Source organism: Schistocerca americana, chromosome 4 (assembly GCF_021461395.2).
Source record: "Schistocerca americana isolate TAMUIC-IGC-003095 chromosome 4, iqSchAmer2.1, whole genome shotgun sequence".
Lineage (NCBI taxonomy): Eukaryota > Metazoa > Arthropoda > Insecta > Orthoptera > Acrididae > Schistocerca > Schistocerca americana.
This window is the reverse complement of record NC_060122.1, coordinates 218,370,553-218,395,652: the sequence shown is the minus strand read 5'-3', so window position 1 is coordinate 218,395,652 and position 25,100 is coordinate 218,370,553. Positions and strand designations below refer to the sequence as shown.

The 25,100-nt window shown below is 39.4% G+C and overlaps 1 protein-coding gene across 2 annotated transcripts in view; it reads right to left on the bottom strand.

Annotated features, from left to right (window-relative positions):
• The window catches only part of LOC124612423 (muscle, skeletal receptor tyrosine protein kinase-like), a 621,962-nt gene that overhangs the window by 156,539 nt on the left and 440,323 nt on the right, over positions 1–25,100 (bottom strand). For both annotated transcript variants that reach the window (XM_047140628.1, XM_047140627.1), the window contains exon 3: positions 1,068–1,150. In XM_047140628.1, the coding sequence (XP_046996584.1) occupies positions 1,068–1,150 (83 nt within the window). The remainder of the gene's footprint in view (positions 1–1,067; positions 1,151–25,100) is intronic.

Genomic DNA, 25,100 nt, shown 5'->3' with positions numbered 1-25,100 from the left:
TATTTCCTCCAATATCGATTTATTGCGTACTTCATCTTCTCACTTAACTCATTCACTCTACATAGTAACTCGCTTTCTTCTTATTCCCGAAGGTGCTGCGTGTGTGATGGGGGACTCAGTTTTTTTACTACTGACCAACAACGCTCGATGTGAGACATTTAAATACCCGGTTTAGAAAAAGTTAAATCATGAAACGAAGGGACTGTGGCATTTTTAACTGAATGTGGATGAAACGTTGATAAACCACTAATGTGCTATGACAAATCGGCTCTCAAGTCATAAAATCTGCCAAGGATGGAAGCGTACAGAAAAAAATTGCAGTTTTTACGAAGGTTGAATTTGAAAACCTGGAACGAAGAAAGTTTGGTCGTTTGAAGAGCTTGGGATATTTTGACTGAATTCTATGAAGAGTGAAAAGAAGAAAGCGGAAGCTTCTTAAACGAAATCTATTGAATGCATTTGACAATATCTTGAGAAATAATTTTTATCTGACCAGCACCATACACAAAAATTAAAAACGGAAAGAAAAATGTCACAGGGACGTGAAGCTTCTCAATGATCGTTCCGGAATAATTATACACTCTGAGGTGTTTGCCATCGGAAATATTAAAACATGTAATCGATACGAAGAAACAATTCTCTACTAAATTGCTTGTTCAGCTTGGAAAGAAAATAGTCTGCATGACTTTTCTTAAAAAAAAAAAAAAGCTATCCCTAAGTCGAATGCATATATATCGTTGTGGAACGTGCGTCTATTCAACGCTAACAGCAGTAATATTTAAAAGGTATCCAGTTACTTTAAGGCCGCACGGAGCAGCAAATACAGAAAGCATCTTCCTTATACGTTTGTGTAGTCTTTGTTCCTCGGATGATGATATGTCCATTATCTTGGGAAAGACCGACAGTGAAACAGATAATGACAAAAAGGATCTAGAAAATGCATTATGAGCAAAGTCATCCGGATATTAGGTCTACGTCTAGTGGCAAAAGTTTCAGGAACCGGACGACTGATGGCACTTGTAGACAGAAACTGGATGCTATCTCCAGATTCCAGAGAGTGTACTTACCTCTTGCGCGAACGGTGGTGAGATGGTTCCGTTAGTCTTGTTGGTCGGCACGATCACAGGGATAGGCTGTGGCGTCACTGGGACTGCAACAAAAATCAGAAAAAGTCATTATCAAAATTAACTGTAGTTAATTATACACGCTTTGTTATTAATATCTACGTAACGTCCTTTGCACCCATATTTTAACAACGATTTAATTAAATTATTAAATGAAATTTGTAAAATAAATTAAAGGTATTCTCACTAAAAAAAACTTTCAATGTTTTTGTTATATCATTGTCGTAAAGAAATCTGCATGTATTACTAATGAGTTAGTTTATACACAAATGAGAGAAAATTACAGATGCTACCGCAGAATTACATGCAGTCTCCGCTGACCTGTTTAAGCAGGTGGCTGGAGGGAGATGTAAAACTAAACCTATTGTTATTACACGAAATTTGGAACAGAAATTAAAAATACTCTCTTAAAATTAAACAGTTGTGTAGTAGTCAAAGCTGCATGCACTCCTAACGAGTTACTTTATACATAAATGAGAGAAAACTACATGCTACCGCAGAGTTATGTGCAGTCTACTCTGAGCTGTTGAGCAGCTGACTGTAGGGACATTCGGTTGTAATGTTTATACAGAATTCTGCATGTTGTATCCGCCTGGTAGTTGTTTCCTACGCACATCAGGTAGTTTGTGCGGGCAGCCTCTCGGCTAGGGTGAAATGCGCAGCCGACTCGCATCAGAGCAGAGATATTTCCTTGCGTGTCCTGGGTTCTACCTCGGAGTTACACATCGCTTCTATAGCCTCTGGGAGCGGCAACCTCGTCGACAGGCAGCGTACCGTTTGCAGCAGAGACCGCTGGAGGCAGGTCACTATTTTGCTACTCCAGCACCACGCGTCCTCGCAGCACCACGCCAATATCAATCCCCGCCGACTGTTTTGGGCCACTGCCGGACCGTGCGAAGTCAGTTATGACCTATGTCTCAGATCGGCAGTACCAGCGATTTTGTTTCTGTGCTCCCCGGCCCAGTTGTCACCAGCAGTACGTCAGCCGTCAAACGCCGGCAGTACAGGCATAGTACCTTCCCAGACCTGCAAGCGGCCGGCTACCACGACTCATGGGTTGGCAGTATTTGCACATCACAGACAGCGTCAGAGGAGAGATATGTATGCTGTCTGTAGTTATGTGGATATTGGTCAAAGGACATTATAACTGAGGTTCATTTTATTAAAAAGTATCTTCGATCAGCTCTCAGTATGAGACTACGTCATTGCAAACACCAACATGTCAGTAAACCTCAGATGTAAAGAAACGTGTTAATAAAACCCAAATTTCAAAATTTACTGTGAATAGTTCATTGTGACCACTATTCATGCAATCTATACAGCGTGCACACGCCTATGCCTATGCCAAGACCTAATTTTTTCTCTTAATGTGCAGGTTATTTGCTTCATTATATTTCTGCGCGTTGTTGTTGTTGTGGTCTTCAGTCCTGAGACTGGTTTGATGGAGCTCTCCATGCTATTCTATCCTGTGCAAACTTCTTCATCTCCCAGTACTTACTGCAACCTACATCCTTCTGAATCTGCTTAATGTATTCATCTCTTGGTCTCCCTCTACGATTTTTACCCTCCACGCTGCCCTCCAATACTAAATTGGTGATCCCTTGTTGCCTCAGAACGTGTCCTACCAACTGATCCCTTCTTCTAGCCAAGTTGTGCCACAAACCCCTCCTCTCCCCAATCCTACTCAATACCTCCTCATTAGTTATGTGATCTACCCATCTAATCTTCAGCATTCTTTTGTAGCACCACATTTCTAAATCTTCTATTCTCTTCTTGTCCACACTGTTTATCGTCTATGTTTCACTTCCATACATGGCTACACTCCACACAAATACTTTCAGAAACCACTTTCTGACACTTCAATCTATACTCGATGTTAACAAATTTCTGTGCTTCAGAAACACTTTCCTTGCCATTGACAGTCTACATTTTATATCCTCTCTACTTCGACCATCATCAGTTATTTTGCTCCCCAAATAGCAAAACTTCTTTACTACTTTAAGTGTCTCATTTCCTAATCTAATTCCCTCAGCATCACCCGACATAATTCGACTACATTCCATTATCCTCGTTTTGCTTTTGTTATATCCTCCCTTCATGACACTGTCCGTTCCGTTAAACTGCTCTTCCAAGTCCTTTGCTGTCTCTGACAGAATTACAATGTCATCGGCGAACCTCAAAGTTTTTATTTCTTCTCCGTGGATTTTAATACCTACTCCGAATTTTTCTTTAGTTTCCTTTACTGCTGGCTGAATATACAGATTAAGTGACATCGGGGAGAGGCTACAACCCTGTCTCACTCCCTTCCCAACCATTGCTTCCCTTTCATGTCCCTTGACTCTTATAACTGCCATCTGGTTTCTGTACAAATTGTAAATAGCCTTTCGCTCCCTGTACTTTACCCCTGCCACCTTCAGAATTTGAATGAGAGTATCCCAGTCAACATTGTCAAAAGCTTTCTCCGAGTCTACAAACGCTAGAATCGTAGGTTTGCCTTTTCTTAGTCTAGCTTCTAAGATATGTCGTAGGATCAGTATTGCCTCACCTGTTCCCATATTTCTACGGAATCCAAACTGATCTTCTGCGCGTTAATTATACATATAATCGTTCCCTGATTAAATATCATAAGCTCACAGTATCCCGTTATCCCACAAGAGCAAAAGAATAAATAAATAAACGAAACTGAGCACGTCGTTGATTGATCAAGCTGATGATAATAAACGCACAATTTACACACCTGTTCAAAAATAATGTTCCAGCAGAAGAATTTCCTCCCTTCTAGCTTCTAACGAGCTTCATTAAAGATATTTTGGCACTTGAGTTGGGCCTTTGTTTCCTGCGCAGCTTTCTCACTGGAAGGACTAATCTGTTCCCGGAACAGGTGCTTCGCGCGTGCCGAAATATCCCTTAATTTGCCTTCAAGGCCGAGAAGGACGAATTAAGACCCTGAGCGCTGTACCGGAAGCAGGGACAGCCACGTGTTCAAGACCTCAGTTTTCGATGTAATACGGGATGAGTACTACGTTTCACTTCTACCTCGGCGCTCTTACCTATAATCTCGAGTGGAAACTGAGGTGCCCATGTGATAAGTTCAGTGTAGCCAATAGCAAGGCCTCGACAGGTTTCAGAAACAGCAAAAGAGTAGAGTGTATGTTCTCCTATTGAGAAATCAGAAGGAGCGATCCATCTTTTACTTGGGAAAAAACGTTCGATAGTCAGTATCATATAAACTAGTCTTCATTGTTGATAACCGATTTCGACAGTAGTAACTGTCATTCTCCGGTCTCAAAAACGTTTTTGTTATACGAGGCGTGTTTCATAAGTAAGTACCGTTTTTAAATAAAGCTATAAGCAAGCAGATTTTTCTTACCAATTTATTTTGGGTGAAAGTTACATAATTTCCACCGGTATTAAGGTACTTACCGTATCGTACAACCAGAATTTGAATATCATCCTCATAGAAATCTTCAGTCTGATTAGGTAATAACTGCATAAAGCACACTTCTTCACACTTGAAGGAACTCGTAACACAACATCAGAAACTTAAAGGGTCCGTTCTCTCTCTCAATTTTTCATCAACTTTCTGCACCAAATCCTCAGTAATGTCTAAAAGTCAACCACTTCGTTCCTCATCATGATTCGTACATCCATTTTTAAAAGCTCTCGCCTATTTTCGTACCATTCCATCGCTCATAATGTTTTCTCCATACAACTGATCTGAAGATGAATTTCAACCGCTTTCACGGCTTTAGCACTAAGAAAACGTATCACAGCGCGTATTCCACACTCGGATGGGTTCTCAATTGGAGGGGGCATTTCACGTAATCACAAACAAACGTAAACATGCCTAATAGAGGTGGGAATTATATAGAATAGAATATTAAAGTACAGGATTTCATTAAAAAATAAAATCGCTAAGAATAGTCTGCTTGTTTTATTTTTATTTCAGAACGGTACTTATTTAAAAACGCGCCTCATATAACCTATTCCATTGTGAGTTGCTATGTCATGTCATTTTGTCATTATGCTTGATCAAATACAGACATTAACATAGATTTGTTAAAAATAAAAGCATTTACAGTTTAAAACCACATTTTCACATGGGCATGTTCGCAAGTCTCTCTTGAGTGCTACATATGCGAACATGCCCAAGTGTACGAGGTGCTTTTTAACTGTAAATTATTTTATTTTTGACAAATCTATGTATAATGTGCTGTTTTATCCAGCGTAATGACGACATGGTGTCAGGTAATAACTCACAATAGAACACGTTATATAGCACATTTTTTTGAAGACCAGGAGATGACAGCTGCAATTGTCGGAACCGGTTGTCATTAATTTGCATGGTTTTGGCTACTTACTCACACATACAGGGCGTTTCAGAAACGTCATCAGATTTCACATTATATCTACATAAACGTAGAAACCTGAAGTGAATTTCCATGTGTGCATCGAAATTAAAATTTTTCAGTGGCGCCAGTTGTATGTTTCTTAACTTGCTGCTAATAGAGATGGCAAAGGCGTGACAACAAAAGGCGTTTTCCGTTCTCCATTTCAGCTCATTCAATTCAGTTGCAAATGTGTTGCGTGATTTTCGTCTATGCAGCGATGGTCTCCAACAGCTCAAAAAATTCGGCGATGTCATCAGCAATTTTAAGAAACTAGTTGTTAATGTAAGGGGAAATTCATAGTTCGTCCCCCGCCCCCGTACTCTTTCAACATGTAGTCCATAGAAGTCTACTCGCATTCCTCACGTTCTCTCCGTCGGGTTGTGCAGCGAAGTTTGTGTTTCCAAACGCTTACAGGATTCATTTGGTATAAGCGTTTGAAAAGTGTCCATTACAATTGACCATCTTCCATGTATTCCGTTTTTACGTAGCTTCATCTCATGAGAAATCTTTGTTGTTATACCTGTGGCACGCTAATCGATATCCGCATATACACAGCTGCTACGGCTACACACTGTCTGTACCTAAGGTCCTCGACATTAGATGGCCTTAGCAATTCTGTAGCGAGGGCGTGGTCACCATACATGGTTTGTTTACTTTGAAGGGAAACAGGGTGTTCTGCTTCTGTACATTCCGTTTCGGCCGCTCTGGGCAAACGATGTTTTTCTCGTGCAGCGAGATGTAAAGTGTAGCTATATTAGCAAATACTGAGAGAAAAAGAGGGAGCCATGCATGAAAGCAGCCATGGGTCTATATTGATGAAGTCACTATAATAATCATATACAGTTCCTCTCTATGCACCTATTCTGCAGTTCAAGGTAATGTGTCTTTTTTTTTTTAATTCAGAACCTGGTGAGTTTTACTGGAACAGTTTAGTTACCTTGGCAATGTTATCGAATTAGTAGCAGGGCGGCACTCGCGGCTACGATCAATGTGGGGCAGATTCTGTTTTGTTTACGTACTGTTTCCGATACGTCATCGGGATTGGCAAGCCGATATCTTTTTCACCAAATAGGTTTTAAATTGTCTATCCCTTTTCAAATGAATGTTAACGAAGTGATATTTGAATGACTGTGTGGGCAGTAGTAGATGTTCTGACTAGAATAAATCGATTTGAACAATGTAAAACTCTTGTCATTCTGAAACAAAATAATTATTAAGTTAATGCCAATCTCTTACTTGTATGTCAAATTTGCACCTTTCATGAAGTGCTAATTTTATCAGATAGTAGATGGCAGCACCCATGAGGTGTAGCACAATGTGGGATTAATTAAACTAAACATTATCTTGTCCAACGTAAACCAGCTTTTTCAAACTAAACCATTTCTGCTCGTGGCAGATGTTCACAAAAAACCACTCTTTTGAATAGTAAATTAGTTTCAGATGACGGACGGTAAGTCATCTTGAGGTCATAGAGATGGCTGCTATTCAACATTTTGTTTAGTTTGTTTGCGATACAATGGCGTTGTATGATCATTTCAGTGAAGCACAAGAACTTATAAATGAAAGCGTAGATGCGGATTTCTGTGATGCTAGGTAGGCAAATGTTAAATATTCTTAGGAGGATTCAAGCTGGGTTCAGCAACGTATTACTAATATTACTGCTACTAAACAAAAGTTACGTTGTGCTATGGGTGTTGATAGAGCCATACCTGAGAATAGCCAGACTGCATTTTCTTAATGTACACCTTATTCGTTTTTGAAGGAAGACCAACCTTTGTGTGGGACACAAAATGTTGCAGTTAAGATCATAAATACTATCGATTCACTACAGGCACCATACTCGCATCATGAAGGTTAGTTACGTTGCTTTTAAATCCAGGTACATTCACACATATTTTTCGGTCCAGCTGGTACAACAGATGCACATATTATTCACCTGATATTTTTATAGAGATCAGAACACTATTCTCTTTTGGCCGTAGACTTTCCGATTGTATCTCACAGACTTTCGTGGGGCGATTCTCGCTCGCGTTGGCAAGACCAAGGCGACCATTACATCCAGCCCATACAAAGGAAGAGTCTTTTTATAAGTGCAGATAATTAAACAAGGATCATAGATTCTAACAGCTGATGAAGTTACAAATCGAATACCCGCAATCAAGATTAGAGTAAATGTGTATTAAGCAAGTATTTGAACTTCATATGCTACTCTTTCACAAAAACTACCAATGTGTTATGGAAGGGTTGGACTATCAGACAGTGATGGCAGAACAATAGCGTGATTACAACAAATCACTTTTATTAAAATTCACAGTAAGGCGGTAGCCGTTAAGGAAAGTAGTTTGAGGCGTAGCATTTCATATGGCGCCTATATTAAATAAGAGACGGTAGCGAGTAGACATCTTTGGACAGTGAGTGACGGTTATTGCATGACTGATGCATTCTGTTCTAGTAGGTAGCTGCAAGTAGTTAAGACTGTGGCCGAAAGATGTCAGTTTCTTAAGGAATATGAACTTATCAAGTAGACGAAACAAGTTTTGGAAACAAAACGGTAGTTATTGTGATTACTACAACTGTTATTAATTATTTGTTTATTACTGTGAATGATGATGTGCATGTCAAATAAGATAAGAAAAGAATTTTGTTATTTCTCTGAGCATACGTTTGCACGAGAACTATGATTGTACAAAGAAATTGAATTATATTCTCAGGTAATTTTGTAATGAACAACTAGCCGTTTATGGGACTGTGGAAACAAGAAACAACTTACAATAACTCTGTTATTTAAAGAGATATTTATTTTGATATTTGTGCAGTTTCTAAATTTGTTCATTTGATAGGGCAAATTTAAAACAGGCGGATTTGCGCGGTTTAGTACTCATCTCACATTGGCTATGAAGCGTATGAGCCAATCAGGGGACAGTACGTTCGCAAGTATTTTGTAGGCTAAGGAATTGCTTTGTGAAGTCTAAAAAGTTCTTTTAAGAGCTCATCCATCATCATGTTCGGATGCAGATGTACGGAGCTCTGAATAGATGTTGTAATTTTGCAGAATAATAATTAAAACTTGGCTGTGAAGTGCCGCAAAGTGTATGCGAACGTGTGAGAAAAACTAACAAGTAAAATTACTATTTTAAGAGGTAAACTGTGACTTTTGAGTACTCAAAATCCGCGTGGCATAGTACACAAGCCGTGACCACAATTTTAACATTGGTAGAGCATTCTGTCATTGATAATCCGTTTGGCAATCCTTTTGGTAATGGATTCGGTTAGCTACCATAAACTGGCTGTTACGAGAGGGTATGACTGCGTTGAGTGTTGAAACAACAAGATTAGCTCGAGCATGGCAGACTTTTTTGTATCAAAAAGTGGCAATATATTGATGTTTTCACTCACAAAGTACATTGCAATCATTCGCTCAGTTAACTTGACACTGAAAACATTTGTTCCACCCATTGTATTTGTGTAATGTTACTGGTTCTACAACAACTTTTCCAGTAGAGGAACATCATCCGTTTTTAACAGAAGAAATCACCGCAAGGTGAGTGAACATTATTTTTGTAGGACTAGCACATAGAAAAAATTGTCGTTGCAAATTTATCCTCAGATTATGTGCGTGGCTCACGCAGTCGCAGACGAAGACATGGATCTCCATGTCTTCGCGTTGGCGACACTTGGAGAGGACTAACAAGATCCTTGTCCCCACTATGAAGATGTAATAGAGGAATAATGACACTCGATAATTGGCAATGCGGACTCTGCTTCCAGCTATGGAGGTACACATTATCCTAGTTATAAAACTGTTGGAAACACTGCAGTCCACTTCGCTCCTTACCTTCACTATCGAATCACTTGCGGAGTTCACTCACGCGTTTTGTCTCTACGTATACATTGGCGCAGCAGTCACGAGCCGTGATCGATAGCTACATGCTCTTAGATTACCTTGGAGTAAGCCTGTCAACGGCCTTGTCCAAGAGGGCGGAGGAGCGAACGGTGGTTCAGGACACTCTCCTGTCCTTGGGGTGGGAAACTGCCCCTAAAGAAAGAATAATCAGCGACGATCAATTGCATAGGAATGCAGAGGGCAATGGAAACCACTGCGTTAAAGACACGTAACGTGTATCCACAGGACATGTGGCCCATAATTGAAAAATTGTCACGATGATCTCTTCACTGGCAAAAGATTCCGGATTAGTCCACCACTGGAATCTCCGGGAGGTAAATGCGAAGGGGGAGGTGACCATGGAAGAAAGATGGAATAGAAAACGAAAGGTAACGTTCTACGAGTCGGGGAGTGGAATGTCAGAAACCTGAACGTGGTAGGGAAGCTAGAAAATCTGAAAAGGGAAATGCAAAGGCTCAGTCTAGATATAGTAGGGGTCAGTGAAGTGAAATTGAAAGAAGACAAGGATTTCTTGTCAGAAAGGTGTAGGTTAATATCAACAGCAGCAGAAAGTGATATAACTGGAGTAGGATTCGTTATGCATGAGAAAGTAGGGCAGAGAATGTGGTATTGTGAACAGTTCAGTGATAGGGTTGTTGTTACCGAAATCGACAGCAAATGAACACCGTCAACGATAATTCGGGTACACATGCCGACGTCGTAAGTTGAAGATAAAGAGATAGAGAAAATATATAAGGATATTGAAAGGGTAATACAGTGGATAAAGGGAGATGATAATCTAATAGTTATGGGGGGCTGAAATGCAGTTGTAATAGGAGGAGTAAAAGAAACGATTACAAGAGAATATTGGGGTGGGACAAGGAATGAGAGAGCAGAAAGACCAATTGAGTTCTGTAATAAAATTTAGCTAGTAAAAGAGAATACTCTGTTCAAAAATCACAAGAGGAAATGGCTGGATGATACGGGAAGATTTCAGTTAGATTATATAGTGTTCAGGCAGAGATTCCGAAATCAGATACTGGATTGTAAGACATACCTAGGAGCAGATATAGACTCAGATCATAATGTGGTAATGATGAAGAGCAGGATTAATTTAAGAGATTAGTCAGGAAGAATCAATTGTCAATAATGTGGAAAAAGGAAGTACTAAGGAGTGGGGAGATACGCTTGAAATTCTCTAAGGTTGTAGATACAGCAATAAGGAATAACTCAGTAGGCAGTAGAGATGAAGAGGTATGGACATGTCTAAAAAGGGAAATCACAGTAGTTTGAAAGAATAACATAGGTACAAAGAAGGTAACCCCGACGAAACCATGGGTAACGGATGAAATAATTGAGCTAATCGATGAAAGAAGGGAATAAAAAAATGTTCTGGGAAATTCATGAATAAAGAAATACAGGTTGCTGAGGAATTAAATAAATAGGAAGTGCAGAGAAGCTACGACGAAAAGGCTGTATGAAAAACGTGAAGAAATCGAAAAGAAATGATTGTCGGACGGACTGACCCAGCATATAGGAATTTCAGAATAACCTTCGGTGAAATTTAAAGCAAGGGTGGTAACATTAAGAGTGCAATGGAAATTCCACTGTTAAATGCAGAGGAGAGAGTGGATAGGTGGAAAGAGCACACTGACGGCCTCTACGAGGGAGATGACTTTTCTGAGGTTCAAAATGGTTCAAATGGCTCTGAGCACTATGGGACTCAACTGCTGAGGTCATCAGTCCCCTAGAACTTAGAACTACTTAAAGCTAACTAACCAAAGGACATCACACACATCCATGCCCGAGGCAGGATTCGAAACTGCGACCGTAGCAGTCGCGCGGTTCCGGACTGAGCGCCTAGAACCGCTAGACCACCGCGGCCGGCGCTTTTCTGAGGTGATAGAAGAAAAAACACGAGTCGATTTAGAAGGGGGATCCAGCATTAGAATCAGAATTTACGAGAGCTTTGGAGAACTTAAGATCAAATAAGACAGAAGGAATAGCCAACATTCCATCAGAATTTCTAAAATCGTTGGAGCAAGTGGTAAAAGATGACTATTCACGTTGGTGTATAGAATGTATGAGTCTGGCAACATAACACCAAACTTTCGGAAAAATATTACCCACATAATTCCGAAGCCTGCAGGAGCTGACAAATGCTAGATTTATGGTACAGTCAGCTTAACACCTCACGCATCGAAGTTGCTGACAAGAAAATATACAGAAGAATGGAAAAGAAAACTGAGGCTGTGTTACATGACGACACAGAAATCCACATCTATGCTTTCATTTATAAGTTTTTGTGCTTCACTGAAATGATCATACAGCACCAAGGTATCGCAAACAAAGAAACAAAATGTTGAACATCCGCCATCACTATGATCTCGAGATTACTTACCGTCCGTGATCTGAAACTAATTTACCAGTCAAAAGAGTGATTTGGCTTTAGGAAAGGTAAAGGCACGAAAGAAGCAATTCTGATGTTGCTGTTGATAATGGAATAAAGACTAAAGAAAAATCAAAACACTTTCATAGGATTTGTCGACTTGGAAAAGTACGTAAAATGGTGCAAGATGTTCGAAATTTTGAAAAAAATAGGGGTAAGTCATAGGGATTTTATGTAAAATTATAGAAGAGACAAGAGAGAACAATAAGAGTGGACGGCCAGGGACGAAGAGCTCGAATTAAAAAGGGTGAAGACAGGGATGTGGTCAAAAAAATGGCTCTGAGCACTATGGGACTCAACTGCCGTGGTCATAAGTCCCCTAGAACTTAGAACTACTTAAACCTAACTAAGGACATCACATCCATGCCCGAGGCAGGATTCGAACCTGAGACCGTAGCGGTCGTGCGGTTCCAGACTGTAGCGCCTTTAACCGCTCGACCACTCCGGCCGGCAGGGATGTAGTCTTTCATCCCTACTGTTCAATCTGTACATCGAAGAAGCAATGATGGAAATAAAAGAAAGAGGGAATTAAAATTCAAAGTGGAAAGATACCAATGGTACGATTCACTGATGACATTGCTATACTGAGTGAAAGTAAAGACGAATGACATGATCTGAGTGGAATGAAAAATCTAATGAGTACAGAATATGGACTGAGAGTAAATCGAAGAAAGACGAAAGTAATGACAAATAGCAGAAATGAGAACAGGGAGAAACTTAACATTGGAATTGATGGTCACGAAGTAGATGAAGTTAAGGAATTCTACTACCCAGGCAGCAAAATAACTAATGACAGACGAAGCAAGGAGGACATCAAAAGCAGACTAGCACTGGCAAAAAGAGCATTCCTGGCCTAGAGGAGTCTAGTAGTATCAAACATAGCCTTAATTGAGGAAGAAAGTTCTGAGAGTGTGTGTTTGGAACACAGGGTTGTATGATAGTGAAACATGGACGGTGGGAAAATCGGAACAGAAGAGAAACGAAGCATTTGTGGAGTGGTGCTATAGAAGAATGTTGAAAATCAGGTGGACTGATAAGGTAAGGAATGAGGAGGTTCTGTGCAGAATCGGGGAGAAAAGGAATATGTGGAAAACACTAACAAAGAGAAGGGGTAGCGTAATCTGTGTCCATGCTTGCTGTACGTCCCGTCACCTGATGCGATACAGCATACTCTCATAGTGGAGAAGACAATAGCATACCTGTATTCGATGCTACGACTTGACGCCCAGTATGTACTGTTGACACATTGATAAGGGCTACCGTCTATGCTGCCACTTGTAGCGAATTCATAGAAACCTCATTGCTCTCTTAGCATAGTTTTCTCCCGAAATCGTTTGAAATTCAAAGGGTTTTCTTTACCGTTCCACTCTCGAACAGTTCGCGGGAAAAACGAACGCAGTGCGAGCTCTGGTTTCTCTTTTTCATCACAATGTTTCGCAATCATAGGATAAATTTGGTGATCGAAATTCCGTGAAAAGTTTTTGTTTAAATGAGTGGTACCCCAACTCGCGTATCATATCCGTGACTCTCTCTCCCCTATATCGTGCTAGTACAAAACGAGCTGCCCTTCTTTGAATTATTTCGATGTCGTCCGTAATTCTTGCCTGGTAATGTTCCAACACCTCACAGCAATACTCCAGCAGAGGACGGAGAAGCGCAGTGTAGGCAGTCTCTTCAGTGGGTTTGTTGCATCTTATAAGTGTTGGTTCGCCTTCCCCGTAACATTATATATGTGATCGTTCCAATTTTTGTTCGTGATTGTTACCCATAGGTGGTTAGTTTAGTTGACAGCCTCAGAATTGTATGCTTTATCGACTAACAGAAATTTAATGGATTTCTTTTGGTACTCTTGTGAATGACTTCACACTTTTCATATTTTAGTGTGAACTGCCACTTTTTTCGTCATAGAGATATACTAGCTTAATGCCCGCTGACTTGTTCATGTACAGTATTGTTTTTCATTTTATTTTATCAAATTTTTATGTTGTTCTCATATTGCAACACCTATTAAGTTTTTTTACGCTGATTAAGGTCATATAAGCATGGTCTTTTCCGAATGTAATTCTGACCAGACAGCGATTGTTGTAGCTGGAGTCCAAAGTTTTCGTTAATCATGCCTTTTGTGTTCTTGTGGAGATGTTTCCATAGCAACTTTCATCCCCTAACAAATATTGCTTTGAATCAGACCGAGAAGTGAAATACCAATTTTCATCAATTTAGCCTTAATTTTTTTTAATGTTGTGAAATATTTTCTCAAAAAATTTCATCCTCTATTGTACTCCCTTAGGGACTGAATTTTGAGAAACACGTATATTTTTATTTCTAACCGAGAAGTCACATACCAGTTGTCATAGCCGGCCGGTGTGACCGTGCGGTTTCTAGGCGCTTCAGTCTGGATCCACGAGACAGCTACGCTCGCAGGTTCGAATCCTGCCTCGGGCATAGATGTGTGTGTGTCCTTAGGTTAGTTAGGTTTAAGTAGTTCTAAGTTCTAGGGGACTGATGACCTCAGATGTTAAGTCCCATAGTGCTCAGAGCCATTTGAACCAGGTGTCATAGATGTAGCCTTAAAAATCCTTTAGTAATGTATTTATTTAAAAAGAAAATTCACAGTCCTTGTAACTGAATTTCGAAGAATGCTGAAACAAGAATTTTTATTTTCTGACTGAGAAACCAAATACCAGTTATCGTAGTTCTATCTTCAAAATTCCCTTAATAGCGAGATACTCTCAAAAAGCCTTTCATCCCCTATTTAACTCCCTTAGGAGTGGAATTTCGGACAATCCCTTCTTAAAGGATGCCTACAGTATAAGATCCACACCATTCCCAAACTTCAAAATACTATCCTTATCGGTTTGGCCTGGGCGATGATGAGTCAGTGAATCAGTCTGACCGTATTTCACTCCCTTAGGGACTAATTTTCCAAAAACAGTGAAACATAGATATTTTTTATTTGTAATCAGAAGTCAAATACCAGTGTTGATAGATGCCTTTTTAAAAATACTTTGGTAGTTCTTTAGTAATGATATATTTTCAAAAAATGCTTTCACCCACTATTTCACCCCATAGGGTTAAATTTCCAAAAATGCTGAAGCATATATTTCCTTATTTGTGACCGAGAAGTAAAATACCGATTTTCGTAGGTCTAGCCTCAAAATTTCCTTAGCGTCCTGTCTTTGAGAACGAGAGCAGAAGAGTTTACGATAAGCAATGATAGTGTAAACATTATTGTTCACCAACATTCATAGACTTTGCTGATCTCCAACAAGGACTGAACACTGTGATTTGAGTCATTCCACAACATGCATTTGCCGACCGTTCCCAACAGCTTTATGACCGGTGACAAAAGTGTGTTGTAACTAATGGTATTTTGTTTCTAACTTTTGTTTCCTTCATTTTATGAGACCATTCGCCAATCTTTTCTGACGCTCTTTGTATGTAAAGCGTAATAGAAAGGTTTCGACCAGTCAGAGACAATCAGTTATGTATTATGATGTTTCTGACGAAGAATGCGAATTTCAGAATGTACAACACTTTTGAAATTAAAATTATGGGGTGAAGTTGACCGGCTACGAGCGAAACTATACGAAACAATAAGAAAGCTACGAGAGATACATCTCGACATGTTCTGCTACTGCAACCGTAATATTTCTATTATTCTCGAAGACTAGAATGAATTTTTATGGTCCAAAGCTATGGCTTATATTTGTCTTGCACCTAGATACCTTGATGACCCTTTTCTGTCAGGGCTTTTGATATTGCTCTATCTTGATGAATAATCTGAACTATGTTTATAATAAACTTATTTTTAAAAACATGACACTTTGTTGTAAGTTTACATGTAATGGATGACGATGTATATTTCATTGTCAATTTTACTTTTTTAAAGAAATGACGTTCTATATTTTCAAAACACACTGTCATTTTAAATGTGTGATTTAAAATGTTGCGTAAACTGTCTTAAAAATAATTTTAATACATTGGAGGGAAGACGTAATTGCCGTGTGGTATATGTATCGAAATTTATTGATTATCGGACACCACCATGTAACAAGTGTGTAGTTACTTATCTGTGAAACCATTGTACTAGCTAAGTCGCCGTTGTGGTGTCAAGCGATTAGTGTGTGCTGGGTCATGAGCACAACACGTTGTATGTTTTAATTGTATGTTATTTTATGTATGAAATGATGATGTTTCCTGCCACTATTACAGTGTGGCACAATATCCTTATGTGATTTTCAGTGTTGTAACAATCACGTACATCTAACAATGGTACAAGGTATGTTTCCTGCCACTATTTATTACAGTTTGGCACAATATCCTTATGTGATTTTCAGTATTGTAACAATCACGTACATCTAACAATGGTATAAGGTACGTTCTAATGTTGAAGTAGTGCACACAGTGGTTAAATGAAAGAGCGTGTATTTGAACCACCTTCACTTGGGATGTTTGTTTTTGAGACTTTCAGATCCAATGATGACAGTGTATATCTGTCAAAACCGGCCATAGTAATAAAAAGAATTTTTAATCCCTTACTGCGTGACTATTTTATTGTTTTGAAAAAAATGTCACATGTTAATTTCAGTGTCCTGATGGCTATAGAAATAGTTAAAAAATTATATCTTTTATGTGTGGTCCATTGGTTTTGATTTAAGGGTTTGTGCCATATATGGGACAGCATGCAGTTATGGCTAACATTATGTGATACTAGTTTCAAGTTGGATGAGAAAACACTTCGAAAACATACAACAAGATATAAACATACATTAGCAGAACTAAGTTTATTTTTTTAAGTAATTACAATTTCTGTACATCAATTTACATGTTTGTCAAACAAAATTATTTATCATTTAGTCTATTCATTGTGAAATTTCATGAAACAGTTTTTCTCCTTACTCAAACATAAAGATGCACTGCACTTCAGACATGCTATGTTGGATTTTCCATTGCAATCTGGATACTTGCATCGACCACGGTTTTCGAGCCAAACTGGCATGTGATCTATGCCATCCTGTCGTACCTGACGCTGTGGAAGATCTACCACAGAATTTTTCTTCTTTTCACTGTCCAGCTGTTTTTGGACTTCGTTGCTTGGCTTACCTCTCTTCTTGGATAATGTTTTGTCCTTTTTACAGAGGGCACCTGCAACTGCTACCTTGAAATCCACTATGGGCATGTAGTCTATATTTCTCCTTCTCCATAGTAGCCAGCTATTAACACAAGCTAGATCAATTAGATGAAAGAATATCTTTAGATACCATTTTTTATGTGATTTGAATTCTGTAATATCCAAGCGTAGAATCTAACAGATTGACACCACCCATGTAGTGATTGTAGACCATCACAGAGCGTGGGCAAAGTATCATTTCGTATTTCTTTCCTTTCTGAAAATACTCTTATTTTTCGCCTTCTGGCTTGGATCCAACATGTGTGGACAAAGTGTTGACTGTTGTCAAACCAAGATACTACTGGCAATTGTACACCATCTACTGTTGCTACCTTCTCCTTCATGCTACGTCGGCCATTCTTCTTCATTTCTGCCTCTTTAGGAAATATGTAACCTGGTGCAAGATTGGCACGGACTGTTCCTAATTACCGTATTCCTTACTTATGCAAATACGCTACCAAGGTATACTAGTGAACCAATTGTCAGAAAAAAAAAGCTTGTGGTTCACATGTCGTGAGACTATTTGCGTAATATGCGCAACAACATTACTGCCAACTCCTTGTTCCACAGCACCAGGTACTGTAACATTATCCCGAGCACCAGCAAAAATTTCATAATCGTAGCTGAATCCTGACATCCCACTAATAACCAAAGCTTTGAACCCCCATATATGTGGTTTACTAGGACTGTATTGTTTTAGTGAAGATCTGCACTTTGTTGGAGTATTCTGTACGTCCACAGCTAAAATGTCCTCTTTTGGTACTCGCAACATTCTTTCAGGCAACTGGTCTAGCAGTGGGCGAATTTTGAAAAGTTTGTCATGGTTGCGGTCACTAGGGGGACTAGATTACTGTTATCACAGAGGTGTATGAAGCGTTTTATTTCTTCCCATCGGCTACAGCTCATTATGTCACTTACAGCAGGATGGCCCAGATGTTAAGACCAATAATGCCTTCTTGCTGGGAGTTGAATAATGGACATAAGCATGGTCGTACCAATAAATTGTTCCATTTCTTCTACATTAACATTTGCACTTTTATTGGCTTGGCATTGTACAGAATACAAATTAGTTTGTTTGGTTATGTACTGCACTATATCTTCAATAAAGAAATACTGAAAATATTCCACAGGAGTGTCAAGATCCAATATTTTCTCAGGAAGTTTAGTATTACCGGCGAATTTTATGTCTTCAACTTTTCTAATCGAGTGTCCTACGTTTCAGTGTATTGTAGGTTTCTCCACCTTAGCAGGATGTTTTGAAATTCATTGCTTTGCTCTAACCCTATCTGCAACACGATTCTCAGCAAAGTTAGAATCAGCAGTAAGCCTCATCTCATTATCATCTTCTGATTCTGATTCCGTTTGGCTGGCCGGATGGCCGAGCGGTTGTAGGCGCTACAGTCTGGAACCACGCGACCGCTTCGGTCGCAGGTTCGAATCCTGCCTCGGGCATGGATGTGTGTGATGTCCTTAGATTAGTTAGGTTTAAGTAGTTCTAATTTCCAGGGCACTGATAACCTCAGAAGTTAAGTCCCATAGTGCTCAGAGCCATTTGAACCATTTGATTCCGTTTCTGGTATCACAGTTCTTTTTCTTGTTATATTATAGCTTTTAGGTATGATAGCATCATCACTCTGAACAAAGCACAACATCTTCGTTTTGAAAATATTGTTCTGCAGAAAAGTTTCGTCATCTGACGTATCTGGGTCTTCACTAACATTTCCATCCTCAATAAATCTTCTTGTGGCAGAAGAGCTGTAAACTTTGTTCCATTCATTGCACTAACACAGCTGAAAAGAAAAGATATATTTTACTACAAAAGTTAGGTTATGATGAATGTTTACTCTATGCTACCAATAACGCATGTCACAAACCGGTTTTTCAGTATTATATGTATTCTAATTGACAAATATATAAACTTACGTCTTTACAATTACCCACAGACGTCCTTTCACCTCTAGAAATTATATAAACTCCGAAGTCAAATGTTTACTGCGTCATATAAAACTTTTCGTATGAACGAACTTGACGTAAGAAGCTCGCAGCGCAAAGCAAAGATTCTTACTACGTAGTTCCTTACTCTCTCAACAGATGGCATTCATTGCTTGCAGGGATATCCTCAACAGCGTACCGTATCTGTCCCATCACGCGTTTACGAAATATATTTTCAAATATGAGCTCCACAATGAGGAAAATGGTATGTGCCAAATCTGACCCTGTATACGGTAAGGGTTTAACTATCTTAGCAAACTTGATTCATCAAGAAATAATAAAACTTTTAGATCGCCTCCCAACGACTGACGCAATGTCAACCGTGAAACGATATTTTAGTTATTGATCGCTGCAGTCCCACTAATGTGAAGCGAATACTCCATAGAATTGTGTTAGTCGGTTGGTATTACTTTTGAGACCTCTGGACTGCTATGCTGGTGCATACCTACAGGCCGCTACGGCGTGACAGCTTCGCGCCTCGCCTCGTTACATGCGCTCGCCGGCGCTGTGTTTTCAAATGAGAGCCCGGTATCTGACCGAAACTCTTGATTGCGTAATTCGTCATGAGCCTAATCTTACGCACGCTGCTGCTTTTCGTTATTTTTTCCTCAGAGACGTTGTTTATCAGTCCTCTGTACGTTACGCCGCAAAACATGCCGAGTACACACTGTTGCCAACTTGCACGATATTTGAATCGCTAGCGATTTGGCTCGGTTATTTCCATCTTTCCTCCGTAGTCTCATTTCATTTGATAAAACATGGTTCTTCCGATAATCAGTGTAACCTATAACATGATTTGGAAATTTCTGTCTCATTTTTGTATTGATTTCAGATTTTAATGAAACCCAATAAAGTTTTTTAAACTGTGCATAAGTACTACAAAAACGTTACTTTTAACGAAAATACTAAACATAGGTGAAGGTTCAGGTATCGAATTTTTGTGGATAGTCGAAACGACTGAGTCAAACGATTCCAAATTTTCTTTAGTTCACCTGATCTATGTTCTGTTATTTATTACTAAACTTGCAAAAATGAACTACAACAAACTAGAATATGTGTAAATTATTTCGGGAGCCTCAATTTTCCGAATTTGAATGTAGAGTATATGATACGAAGTAGGACTTTGGTGCCGAACCAGCTTCACACAAGGAAACAACGACTTTAACGACTTAAGAGTGAAATTTTACACACACAAAATAAATACTACAAGTAATTTATAAGTGCGCAATAACAGTGAGATTGTGTGCTTAACTGAACTATTATTTGGCGATGAAACAGCTGTTAAAGTTGTAGAAAGGGTTAGTCAATATATTAAGTACTACTAATATTGACAGAAGTTAAAATATTTTATACATCGTATGAGATTACTTACAGAATAATGAAAGACAGTTGTGCAAGTATTGACAGACATGAATGTACACGTCTATAACTGCCGTAATATATATATATTATTTTATTAACGGCACCTGTGCAATGTCCTCACTACGTTATAAGCGTCAGTCGTGGTCAAACTAGTGTTTTGGGTAGCTGAGTGCATTACATCGCAGCTCAGTGTTTTCGAGCGTGCGCAAATGTTGGTGCTGGTATTGTGGATACTTCCGTAACCAAGATAGCAAAGTGTCTGGTGTTTCAAGAGGCTCCGTGTCGAAGATTTATACCACATACAGAGAAAGTGGAAGAACATCATCAGCTAAGTTACGACGCGGACGAAAATGCGTTTTGAGTGATCGTCTTTGAAGAGGACTGTGACGAGAAATAAGTTGAACGACACTCGTGAAAGTCACAAAATAATTGTCTTCCTCGCTACCGATTCAGCGCCAAAACAACACGAATGGAGCTCCATCAGCAAGGAATTGTAGGGCGAGGTGGAAGGCCGAACTCCACATCAGTGATACAAATGTCCTAAACTGGAAAACGTGGTGCTTAAGGTATACAATCTGTACTCTGGAGCAATGGAAGAGAGTAATTTGGTCGGATGGGTCTTGTTACACAGAGTTTCCAATTTTTGGCCGAGATTACTCCGCAAGAGTGAAATTCAGCGGAGGTTCGGTGATAATTTGGACAGCCATATCGTGGTATCTCATGGGCCCCGTCTAAGACGTCTATTTTTTTTGATGATGTTATTGGATGTGTTAATATTTGTGAAGGAAAATGATATACTTGAAGGATTGTGGTCAGAGAAACAGTTGTTAGGCAACAGTATCTGCGCCTGCGATGGCATCACTGTGGAGCTGTATAATCTCTGACAGTCAGTAGTTAACAGCTGCGGTGTACAGCAGGCGGGATTCGTTGAGTGTACAGTCTAATGCATGGATTCGCTTTTGGAACTACGTGAGTTCCAGATATATTACGAGGAGGAAGGATGACTCAGAACAATGGTTGGATAGCATACGGACATAAAATGTTTTTGAAATGAAGAAGAAGGTATTAATTAATGAGGAAAAAAATTTATTTTAATTTTCGTAGACTTGTATTGTTGGTCCACTTACCCTCTTCACAGTCGAATTTTTGATAATTAGTCTATTGACTTATCTTCTGAGTTAATTTACTGTATCATGGAAGTTATTAGATTAAATGAAATTTCATATTAGAGTATATAAATGTTTTTTATATTAATTTCCTTCCTAACTGTAATTTCAGAACTTAAAGTTTGAGTCATGTGTTACATTGGAATTCTATGTCAAGATTATGAACCCAATTTCACTGGACCAATTGTAGTTAATTTTTAACAATATTTTTTTAGCTGTTGCGGAGTCTTGCAGTGTTGCTGTTTCTGCTAGCACTTCATTTTGTTGTTGAGATTCATAATAAGCGATTGTTTCATCTCCTTTGAGCAATTTACATTCTGTCAGTTTCTTTATTTTACCAGGGCCATATGTCATGCAGAAATTTTCGTGTGTTTCGGTTTACATTCTTATACAGAACGACATTACAGTTTTTTGTATATATACAGTTACGTTTTTTCCAACAGTTCGCACTGACCTAGTCTACTGAGCGTGAAATTATTGGATTGCTTATTTATTTGCTTATGAATGAAATCCGTTTTCACAAACACAGGATTCTTTTCAATTACATATAAGTGATGTGACTTTGAGCACAGTAGCGCATTTAGGTTGCCAGTTCACATTCGCAGCTTTGTAATTACGATAACACATACACAAGTAAAGGCTACTTACTCACTAACGTCGTTACTCGACAAGGTCACATTACTGTTGCCGATTATGTGACCCCTTCGAGCAGATCAGGTGCATCTGATGGTACATGTTTGTTAGCCAGTGGTTAAGCTCTGTTCGGAGACGACATAGCCACAGTTCGCACAGATTGCATCGTTCAGGATTGGTTTTGTGAGCACGAGGAGGAATCTCAATATTATTGCTTTGGAGAGAAGGGTGCGTGGTCAGAAGCCATACAGACCACCGTTGTCTGAACTTGCCAATATTTTTCTTGAACTATAAGATTCCCTTGAAAACCGTACAGGACTTGCATTTGGATCTGTTTTGAGAGCCAAAGGGTTTCTTGCGCCGTACTAGGCAAGTTAACTTAATGTGTAGTTTTTGGGTTTGGCATATTTTTATTCACCCCCTGTGTATAGTTCACAGTAATTCTTTATATTCCTTACAATTTCTACTCTGATAACTCATTATCACTATTGGACTCTAGTACAGTACTTCGAACAACTAAAGATAGTACCTGATCTAATTAGTTTTTTCCGTACTTGTAGCCCATCGCTGGCCGCTGTGGCCGAGCGGTTCTAGGCGCTTCAGTTTGGAACCGCGCGACCGCTACGGTCGCAGGTTCGAATCCTGCCTCGGGCATGGGTGTGTGTGATGTCCTTAGGTTAGTTAGGTTTAAGTAGTTCTCAGTTCTAGGGGACTGATTACCTAAGATGTTAAGTCCCATAGTGCTCAGAGCCATTTGAACCATTTTTTTGTAACCCATCTAAGGGCTTATGCTATCTACATTTGTCTATCTGCACCCCACAGGAGAGAACAGTGTCTGCGAGGTAGCAGCAGAGCCTACAGTAATACCTGTTTTATTGAGGACTCGCTTCACATTCACAACGCTACAACCATAGTAGCGTAGGCTAAAATACATGCTCTCAAAATTTTAAAATGACGCCAGTGCATTTTGATGATGCTTTTTTGTTAGTATCTCCCATTATAATATGAAAATACCATAAATACCATGTGTTTAAAAAACGATGATGTCACATGCTCCCACCGGACGCGGTATTGGTCATATCTTGAAGAAAAGTTCCTGTTGCGTGACTGAGGAGACGAAAGTGAGGTGAAAGTAGAGGCTTTGCAAACTATAGCATATGCTTCGTACGCTTCGTGTACGGAATACTTAAACAGTCTGGACTACAGTTTAGAAGTGTATGAGAAATTTATATGAATCTTGCTTAACAATGTCGTAAAATGGAGCGATGTTTAAATGTGTGTGCTTGTGGTTAGAAATGATTCCGGGACTTAACATCTCAGGTCATCAGTCCCCTAGAACTTAGAACTACTTAATCCTAACTAACCTAAGGACATCACATACATCCATGCCCGAGGCAGGATTCGAACCTGCGACCGTAGCGGTATCGCGGTTCCAGACTAAGCGCCTAGAACCGCTCGGCCACACCGGCCGGTTAGTTCTTTTGTGTTGGATAGAAATGTTTCAGTATTTCTCCTCTCACAAGTTATCTTTCAGCAACTTTCTAATGTATTAGAATTTGAATTATCACTACCAAGTATTAATGCGCCTGTAGAAAGGGTTTTTACAAGCATGAACAAAATATGAACACCAGAAAAACGCAATTGAAAATTGAAAGGCTAAAAGCATTTTTGCTTACCAAAATAAATTTCGAATACTGTTGAATCTAGTTCTTCAATTACTTGAAGCAAAATGAGAAATTTCTGAAGAAAAATCATTCTACAGAAAAATGTAGCCTTGCGGGGCAGCCGCGCGGTCTCAGGTGCCTTGCCACGGCTCGCGCGGCTGCCCCCGTCGCAGTTCGAGTCCTTACCTGAGGCATGGGTGTTCTGTTGTCCTTAGCGTAAGTCAGTTTAAGTTAGATTAAGTAGTGTGTAAGCCTAGGACCGATGACCTCAGCGGTTTGGCCATACACGAACTTACCACAACTTTCCACATTTTTTCTGAAAAATATGTTCAGTAACAAACAATTTTATTACTTGCGACATTGTTTTTTAATGTTTATAGTGGTAATAATGTCTCACATTACTATTTTATATACTGTAATAACATTGCCGCTCTTATAACGAATACGTCGAGTACTCTAATACTTACATTTTGTTTATTAATAATAAATACATAAATAAAGTTTTAGATTTACTAATTGAATTAACTTAACGGCATAAGGTTAACGCTAATTAAAACAAAAAGTCATTTGGGAAGTCTCCCGCTTTCAGCTTCAGAAAATATGCTCACATTAGATACGAACCAGTCTGCCCTCATTTCCAGCTTGCGTAGAAGTACGCGCAGTAGGCAGTGCTACATGTGGCTACCATGTGTCATAACGCGTCCTTCAGCCCTTCGTCGCACTCTATCACGCACCATTGCAAACACAACTGGCTCCATTCGGATTGCATCAAAGGCATTGATCACGCGCTTCTACAACGTCCGCATGTTGTTGACAGGTTGGGTGTACACAAATGTCTTTGAGTGCCCCCTCAGCCAGAAAAGGTAAATCAGGAGGGCGTGCTATCGTACCTCTTCGACCAATCAACCGGCCATTAAATTTTGCGCTGAGATACGGTCGCACGATGCTTAGGAATTAGTGTTGTGCTCCGTCGTAAACCAAAGTCGTTGTCTTTCTGCGAGGGTAACGTTCTCCAGTAGCGCTGGTAATTACTGTGCAGTGAGCTGCTGCAATAATACGATCTACGTATTGCTCGTTACACTAAAACGGCCCGTATCTTAGCACATATTTGTTTCCGGAAATAAAATTATAGCAACTTTTCTTGTAGTTTTGACCAATACTACTTCCTGGCTATTTTCATACTTCGAGCTTCTTATAAGACTTAACCAGACTATCTTTACCGAACAGTTGATAAAGCATGGACACGAACCATCCAACGTGGAACAA